This window comes from Typha angustifolia, chromosome 7 (genome assembly GCF_048772165.1).
Source record: "Typha angustifolia cultivar Huaian chromosome 7, ASM4877216v1, whole genome shotgun sequence".
In the NCBI taxonomy this organism is placed as follows: domain Eukaryota; kingdom Viridiplantae; phylum Streptophyta; class Magnoliopsida; order Poales; family Typhaceae; genus Typha; species Typha angustifolia.
Genome location: NC_133245.1, coordinates 16170457 through 16179301, shown reverse-complemented (window position 1 = coordinate 16179301; position 8845 = coordinate 16170457). Strand labels below are relative to the sequence as shown.

Below are 8845 nucleotides of genomic sequence, written 5' to 3'. Positions count from 1 at the left end.
AATTGTCAAACTGAGCTAAAAATTTACTACTAGCTAACGAATTAATAATGCATAGTATACCATTAAAATATTAAACAAAGATTTGAAGAGATCTATACGACTCATCCAGGTAAACAAGGAAGCAATAAAAGGGTGGAAATGTAAATAAACACTTCCTTTTTCTCTCTTATATTTTTTTGCGTTCCTTTATTTAGAAGGAAAACATCTATCTATCTACCCCAACTGCATTTCTCTTCAATATTTATATGTATATAGGTACTCTAATGGTATGATTGTTTGTGGCGCAAAGAGGCGAGGAAAAGGAAGATAATACGAGAAATATTATAAACTGCAGAAGTGTAGAAGAAGACTAGAGAAGGAAAAGTATGACAAGGAATTGAAAACTCAAACAGCTACCTTTATCTTCCAGTCTCTACCTCCAATTAATTATTCGAAACCAGAGAGGATGGAGTAGCAGAAGATAGCAAGAAGAAGAGGTAGAAGAAACAAAACTACTTGTCTCTGAACCGATCGGTTTGTGATTTTTTCTTTAAACCCCTCTTTCTCTTCTTAATTCTCCCTCTTTTGCCAGCAGTTCTGGGTGCAACCATTTGTTTGATTTATAGCTCTCCCCTTTGTCCTTTTGCTAAGGTTCTCACTTCCTTCTTCCTTAGTTTGATTCTTTTGTTTTTTTGGATGATCTACAGATAGAAACAAAGATGGATATGTATAGAAAAAAGAGGGAGTTCACAGTTGCATGTTAGCTAGCTAGTGGAAATTTTTTTATACTTAATTTAAGTTAATTTTTTTTTCTTTTGGTCTAGATCTTACCAGAGACAAAGGAAGGTGGGCGTTGGGAGATGGCATCGGCTTCGGCGGCGGCGGCGACCACCGCAGCTCCAGTGAAGAAGAAGAGGAACCTCCCAGGAAACCCAAGCAAGTATCCACATGCATATAAATATATATAATATATATAATTAATTACTTCCATGCATGTTCCTGATAGCAAAGATTATGCAATCCATATTATAACACATGTAAATTTCATTGCACCAACTGCAGATCCAGATGCGGAGGTGATAGCGCTGTCGCCGAGGACTCTAATGGCGACGAACCGGTTCGTCTGCGAGGTGTGCAACAAAGGGTTTCCCCGAGAGCAGAACCTGCAGCTCCACCGGCGAGGGCACAACTTACCGTGGAAACTAAGGCAGAAGAGCAGCACGGAGGCTCCACGGCGGCGGGTCTACCTCTGCCCGGAACCGACGTGCGTCCACCACCACCCGTCGCGGGCGCTAGGGGATCTCACCGGCATCAAGAAGCACTTTTGCCGCAAGCACGGCGAGAAGAGATGGAAATGCGACAAGTGCTCGAAACGCTACGCCGTGCAGTCGGACTGGAAGGCCCATTCCAAGACCTGCGGCACCCGAGAGTATCGCTGCGATTGCGGCACCCTCTTCTCTAGGTATTACTTCTTCTTCTTCTTCTTCTTCTTCTTCTTCTTCTTCTTCTTCTTCTTCTTCTCCATTCTATTCTACTAATTGTACTACTACTACTACTCCGTTGTTAATTATTCGTATATATGTATGTGTCTGTCTATCATTAAGGCATCATTTCGATCGTATCAACATAGATTTCCGCGTCTTGGCTCAGTTTACTAGGGTTAGGGCTTCAAGTTTCAATTTAGGAACATAAACATAGAGAACGAAAAAAAAATGTCATTCTCTCTCTCTCTCTCTCTCTCTCCTATTCACGTGGTGCCTCGGAACTCGGAAGTGGCATTGCAGGTTTGTTCTCATGTGGGTTGGCTATATGTGGGCAGGTCCACGACTCTTCACGAGATAGTTAATTTTGGTTTGGAATTGCTAGGAAAATCCTTCTCTCTCTCGTGCAATCGATTCAGCTGTGCTTTTAATCTGGGTACTGGATATCGTACATTCCCAAGTTTTGATATAGAACAGTAGAAATTCTAGCGTTCTCTCGATGCAGTTTAGGGTTTATTGGAAGGATATATATCGAAGAGTTAATGGGATTTGGAACTAGTGACAAGGGAAGGAGAGGTGTAGTGATGGAATGGTCTCATCCTACCAGCAGAAGTTCTATCTTTGCATTCGGTTATTGAAATTCGAGCCCTAAAAATAGGACTTTCCCATGCCATGCATGGATTGACACAGTTAAAACACTTTTTACTTGAGTATAAATAGGCACAGGTCTTTTATATTTCTCTCCTTTCGATGTTTATATGACCTCTTTGGTAATCTCGTGTTTCCTTTTCCTCAGATCTCTTCAAATATTACAGGAAGAGTAAGAAAATCTTCATTGAGGAAATATTAGTGTAGTTGTTGGGAGTGACAGATAAAGTTACTTCCATGCACATTGAATAAGAGAAAAGGTTGGATAATGTTTAATTTGATATGAAATAATAATGGGTTTTCATGATCTACTGGTTTAACCTTTAAGAATTTTAGATTATTGTTAATTACTTCTTGCATGCACTGACTTCAGCCTTATTCTTCTTATATATACATGATTTGGAAGTGACTTGAGTTCGTAAAATTAATTTCTTCAAACTCGTGTGTAGGCGTGATAGCTTCGTCACTCATAGAGCCTTCTGTGATGCTCTAGCACAAGAGAGCTCAAGGCTTTCATCCACCCTAATTGGCAATACCAGCACTGCTTTCAATCTCTCTCAACCAAATTCTCAAATTGCAACACTTCACAACCAAAGCTACTCATCAACCGACCTCCTCCGATTAGGCGGCGGCGGCGGCGGCGGCAGCTCTCAGTTCGATCATCTCATCTCTCCATCAAACACCTCCACCTTCCCCAGCAATGTCTCAAACCAAGACTTCAATGACCATTCCTTGCTTCAAAGCAAGCCCTTCAATGGGTTAATGCAATTGCCAAACCTCCAACTTCAGAGCAACGCCACTCCTTCCTCCGCTTCCAATCTCTTCGGTCTAGATTTCTTCTTCAACGGCAGTACTAACGTCAGCAACCAGAACAGCCAGATTGTGATGCCGGCGCAGTTTAACGACTGTAGGTTCGCCGGAGATGTCCCGAAGTCTCTGAACATTGACACGTCGATGCACAATGGCTCAGTAATCAACCCGGCGCAGCAGATGTCAGCGACCCAATTGCTCCAGAGGGCTACTCAGATGAGTGCAGCAACCACCAGCAGCAAGAGTGCCATGGAGAATGACAGCCATCTGCAAGAGTTGATGTATTTGCTAGCAAATGGCAATTCTGGGATATATGGAAGGAGTAGTTGCACCAGCACTGGTGATCGCAGTGAACAAGACATGGCTGGGCTTGACGGGTTCGATCTAGGCTCATATGGTATGGATGGATTCAAGTTTCAAAATCGAAATATTCGTGGATCTGATCAACTAACTAGAGACTTTCTTGGGGTTGGTGGTGTGATGAGGAGGAGCATGGGAAATGGATTGTCTCAAAGAGAGCAACAGCATGGAATTGATATGAGCTGTTTGCAATTGGATCCAGATGTGAAGTCGAGTAGATCATTTGCTGGAGGTAATCTGCAATAAAATAGACAGGAAGTTGATCATGCAACTTAACTATTTAACTTGGTTTACTTTATCGATGGAGGAAGCAATTGTGGTTACTCTCAAGTTGTTGTTTAATTAGTATATTTAGTGTATTAATACCTGTATTTAATGCAGAGGGATACTATTATCGTTTCTTTTCTTTTACTATTTGGAACTATAGATAGATAAATTTCCTTGCATGTTTGGTTGTGGCATGAGGAAAATTTAGGATTGTGGTAAACTTAATTATTCCGGATAAAGGAAATTTCTCCGTCTAATTTTTTGTTAGATATTTGGTTAGAAAAAGATACATGAATGCTGGAATAAAAACATTGGTTTAGGATGATTGATTAAAAATTAATTAAATTAATTTTATTGCATTTTTCTAATTTAATATAAATAATTATCTCGTTTTTTAAGATTTACAATTATTATATTATCACATTATAATTATTTTATTTTAAAAAATAATTTAACTTAATTCACCAAGTTTACACAAATACTATCACAAATAAATATTTCATATCAAATGTATCAATATATTCTTATATTATAGTATAGTCATGTTACAATTCAACAATTTAAATTTTATATTATAATTCGATAATATATTTTTAATGTATTATTGGAGAGAACAAATTAGTTATTCACATTTTATGATAACTTAGTCGGATAACTCTGGACTTTTACCACAAAAAAGAAATCTTGGTCGAATATTTTAAAATTTTATCCTAGCTAGAAGGGAGAATAAAGATATTCGAATAAATCCCACTTATTTTATTTTGTTATTCTATTTATTTATCTCGTATTTGTCATAAATTTTTAAAGTAAAAAAGGAGATTTATCTTGTTTTTAACTGTACCAAAAGGGGGGTTACTCAAGCATGGTTATTGGTTTGCATGCATATGTTATCGGATTATCCAATTAAGAGCCTTTGCCCGAATCCGACATATTTACGTCTAGACCCCTAGAAAAAGTATAAATTAGCACAATGGTTTCCTCGTCTTAAGCCTATTCTAATGAGAATACTCCCATTAAATGGTTTCCTCCTGGTCGCTTATTGTAAATCCTTGTACTCTTCGTTGCATTACTTCTCCAATCTACGCACGAAATCCAAACCGAACCATCGCATTCTCACGGAAGCATCCAACATTGAGTTCCGAGATAAGCGAGATGAGGTCGACGCCTACTGCGATCTTCTGGAGTCTTGCATTCGATCGAAATCGCTTGCTGAAGGTAAGAAAATCCACCAGAGAATCCTTAGGAGCGATGCCCACATCACCAGTTCGCGTTTGCTGGAGAAGATTGCTCGCGTGTACGTCGCCTGTGGTGAGATCGGACTCGCCCGTGATGTGTTCGACAAAATTCTGCAGCCAACTACCTTTCTATGGAATGCCATGATCAGAGCTTATTCTTGGAATGGTCCATACGATCGGGCGATTGATCTATATCATAAGATGGTGGATTCGGGAGTCGAATCGAATAAATTTACGTTTCCATTCGTTCTTAAGGCGTGTTCCAGTTTAGTAGCTTTAGAGGAGGGAATTGAGATTCATAACCATGCGAGAAGACTCGGGCTGGACACTGATCTGTTCGTCTCCACAGCTTTGATAGATATGTATATGAAATGTCGATGTTTAGATGATTCATACAAACTATTCTGCGAAATGCCGACGAGGGATGTCGTCGCTTGGAACGCCATGATTGCTGGCTTTGCGCTTTATGGAATTTATGAGGACACAATCAATTTTGTTTTAGAAATGCAAAGAGAGGGCAAGACTCCGAATCCTTCAACTTTGGTGGCAATGCTGCCGGTTGTTGGACAACAAAAGTCTCTTAGACAAGGTAAAAGCATTCATGGGTTTTCTGTGAGGAGGTGCTTTGATGGCAAAGATGTTTTGCTGGGCACCGCTCTGTTGGATATGTATGCAAAATGTGACCATTTGAGTTATGCTTGCAGAATATTTGATGGAATGACTGTGAGGAATGAGGTGACTTGGAGTGCACTGATCGGAGGATATGTTCTCATCGACAAGATGGAAGAAGCCTTGGAGCTGTTCAATCAGATGATGCTCGAAGGATCCTCCACCGTGTCCCCAACCTCTGTAGCAAGTGTCCTTCGGGCATGTGCAAGATTAGGTGATCTGGTTAGAGGTCAAGAGATGCATACTTTTCTGGTTAAATCTGGGTTTCTCTCTGATATAACAGCTGCAAATTCTCTTCTTTCAATGTATGCTAAGGCTGGAAGTATTGATGATGCTGTTAAGTTTTTTGAAGAAATGGATGCAAAGGATACTGTCTCTTATAGTGCACTTATATCAGGGTGTGTGCAAAATGGGAATGCCGAAGAAGCTTTTTTTGTCTTCAGAAAGATGCAATTATCCAACACAGAGCCAGACGCTGCGACAATGGTAGGAGTTATACCAGCTTGTTCCCATTTGGCTGCCCTACAGCATGGGAAGTGCAGTCATGGTCATGTGATAGTTCGTGGGCTTACTTCAGATACATCAATATGCAACGCTCTGATTGACATGTATGCAAAGTGTGGGAGAATCGACCTTGCCAGAATAGTTTTCGATAAGATGATGAATAGGGACGTAGTGTCTTGGAATGCTGTGATTGCTGGGTATGGAATTCATGGACTGGGTAGTGAATCCATTTCAGTGTTTTCATCCATGGAGAGTGCAGGTGTTATTCCAGATGACATCACATTTATATGCCTTATATCCGCTTGCAGTCATTCAGGGCTTGTCAATGATGGAAAACACTGTTTTCACGTAATGACACGGATCTATGGTATCAAGCCAAGGATGGAGCACTATATATGCATGGTTGATCTTTTGGGACGCGGAGGTTTCCTGAATGAAGCCCATGATTTTATTTGCAATATGCCATTCAAGCCTGATGTTCGTGTATGGGGTGCCTTGCTTGGGGCCTGTCGAGTTCATAAGAACATTGAACTTGGAGAAGAAGTGTCAAAAATGATCCAAATGCTTGGACCCGAGGGTACCGGAAACTTTGTTCTCTTGTCAAATATATACAGTGCTGCTGGGAAGTTTGATGAAGCAGCACAAGTTAGAATAATGCAGAGGGTGAAGGGCTTTAAAAAGAGTCCAGGATGTAGCTGGATTGAGATTAAGGGTTCTCTCCATGCTTTTGTTGGTGGGGATAGATCACATCCACAATCATCAATTATTTATCATGAGTTAGAAAATCTGTTTGTTGATATCAGAAAATTGGGTTACCAGGCTGATACAAGTTTTGCTCTGCATGATGTGGAAAAAGAGGAGAAAGAACATGCTCTTCTTTACCATAGTGAGAAGTTAGCAATAGCATTTGGAGTTCTTAGTCTGAGAAATGATCAGACCATTTTTATTACCAAGAACCTTCGTGTTTGTGGAGACTGCCACACTGCCATAAAGTTCATAACCTTGGCTACAAGTAGATCTATCATTGTGCGAGATTCAAATAGGTTTCATCATTTCCAGAACGGGATATGCAGCTGTGGAGACTTTTGGTGATGATATGAGTTACGGTTCCAATAGCAAATAAAGACATTCGTCTCATTTAATTTTAATCAGCCTAGCAAGGTACGTTCATAGGGAACAGAAATTCTGTAGTTCTCAGTAAACAAATTTAACTCAAGATTGATGATTTATTTATTTTTCTTAATTGGAAAAACAGGAAAGATTTTCGCTGTTCCTGACTTCTTCCTTCTTGGACAAATATAATTGTAGAGAAGGTTGGTGAACAACTGATCTAGAACTCCCACATCTATTTTGATAAATATGATAATATTAAATATTATAAATATTGTTAAAATTCAAACCTGGATGAGAATAGAAGATCGCAGGGGCTTAATGTTACGCGTTCTGGTCATAGTTTTTTTTATTTTTTTCCTACAAAGAGATTAGGAAAAGAAAACAAAAAGCTCCTTTCTAATTGCTTTGTGTCCCTTCATTTATAGGCAAGGTAGCATATGATGTTCATTATCTTTTCGTAATCTAAAACCAGGCTACATTGTGTTACGTATATCTCCATTTTTTAACTTTTCTTGACCTCCTCTGTCTCATTATATCTGGTAGTTCAGAAATGATGAAGTTCAGTTTCTTGTAGGAAAAGCTGTCCCCACTCATGGTCGCAAAATAGCATCCAATGCTTGAATTATAGGGAATACAAAATCATCAGAAGAAACAGAAGGTTGATTTAGGATGACTCAAGATATGGGTAATGTTATGATACTGTTTCCTCTTCCTCTTGAAAATCAAGACCAACATATGAAGGTACTTGATTTAAGAGCGGAAATTTTGAATTCTTTTCAACTTCTCAATTGGGTTGATGCAGGTTGGTATGTGAAAGACCATTGACATCTACAGAAGATTTGAGCAATGAGGTGACAACACCTTCTTGTAGGCATAAACTTAAACCGGCTATCCACTATATAGCAGTTCTCTGGAGGAATATAACTCTTAAAGCAATTCTCATAAATTTGGTTAGCCGAAAGTCAACTTTACAAGAATTTTCAAGAGGATGAGATCGATTAAGTGGAAGAGCAGTATTTTGCAACTCTCGCGTGCATGTCGTGGAGTAACTACATGTGAGTTCTGCATGAGTGCAATTGAATGACATGTTGGAAGAAGCAGTTTTGAAGAAATAATGGATGTTGTTTGCTGATTTTACAAGTGATAGTTTTGCTCCAGGAATAAACTTACGTTTGTAATATAATCCCTCAGTTAGCAGATATCGTTAAAGAATTCATATGCTGTTTCTACCACCTGTCTTATAATTTGTCATCAAGAATTGCGTGACCTTGTCCTTTTTCTTCTTTTTCTGCAGATTCATGTACACCTGCTGGATGAGTTTTCTGACACTCCTGTAATTAATTGGCATGCGTCGATGAGTTTTCTGACACTCCTGCTGTAGCTAAAATAGTTCATCTACTGGAATGGGTGCAGGATATATTGTAAGGGAACTTTTTGGCGTTGGACGTGTTCTTCTGCCAAGCTCTTGAATTTGGAGAGTTAATTTTGTAGAGCTCCGGATTGGCTTCGCACGCAGGTCGAGTTTGTTGGGAGGTCGACATCACCAGTTTCCTTTCAAATTACTAGGCTAGCTTGCTAACGGAGACGACCTTCGTGCTAGTAACACGCAGCCTAAACTCCATTTGAGGTGTCATCTCTCCGCTTGAAATGAAAATCTCACAACTTGGAACTGAACAAATCGAACATCACGAGCATTAAATCAAATCATGCAGAAATATCCGATTCGTGCGATACTGGATCATGCAGCCATGGTCCAGAATCCAGGCCCTGATTAAATCA

At 39.6% G+C, this 8845-nt stretch overlaps 2 protein-coding genes across 10 annotated transcripts; both read left to right on the top strand.

The window, feature by feature from the left end:
- Positions 1-215: 215 nt before the first annotated feature.
- On the top strand, positions 216-3802 carry LOC140762747 (protein indeterminate-domain 4, chloroplastic-like). Of its 7 annotated transcripts, none has more exons than XM_073100679.1 (5): positions 216-476; positions 575-630; positions 804-915; positions 1042-1441; positions 2558-3802. In XM_073100679.1, the coding sequence occupies exons 3-5, from the start codon at positions 840-842 to the stop codon at positions 3522-3524; spliced, it is 1443 nt and encodes a 480-aa protein (XP_072956780.1). In that variant the 5' UTR covers positions 216-476; positions 575-630; positions 804-839; the 3' UTR covers positions 3525-3802. The 7 variants fall into 7 exon arrangements, with proteins under 7 accessions (XP_072956780.1, XP_072956781.1, XP_072956776.1 ...); XM_073100680.1 differs by having other exon boundaries at positions 572-630; XM_073100675.1 differs by lacking the exon at positions 575-630.
- Positions 3803-4426: 624 nt separating this feature from the next.
- Positions 4427-8758, top strand: LOC140762286 (pentatricopeptide repeat-containing protein At3g16610). Of its 3 annotated transcripts, XM_073099997.1 has the most exons (5): positions 4427-7114; positions 7209-7266; positions 7641-7751; positions 7869-8121; positions 8361-8758. In XM_073099997.1, the coding sequence occupies exon 1, from the start codon at positions 4544-4546 to the stop codon at positions 7043-7045; it is 2502 nt and encodes an 833-aa protein (XP_072956098.1). In that variant the 5' UTR covers positions 4427-4543; the 3' UTR covers positions 7046-7114; positions 7209-7266; positions 7641-7751; positions 7869-8121; positions 8361-8758. The 3 variants fall into 3 exon arrangements, with proteins under 3 accessions (XP_072956098.1, XP_072956097.1, XP_072956099.1); XM_073099996.1 differs by having other exon boundaries at positions 7869-8758; XM_073099998.1 differs by lacking the exon at positions 7209-7266 and having other exon boundaries at positions 7869-8758.
- The last annotated feature ends 87 nt before the right edge of the window (positions 8759-8845 follow it).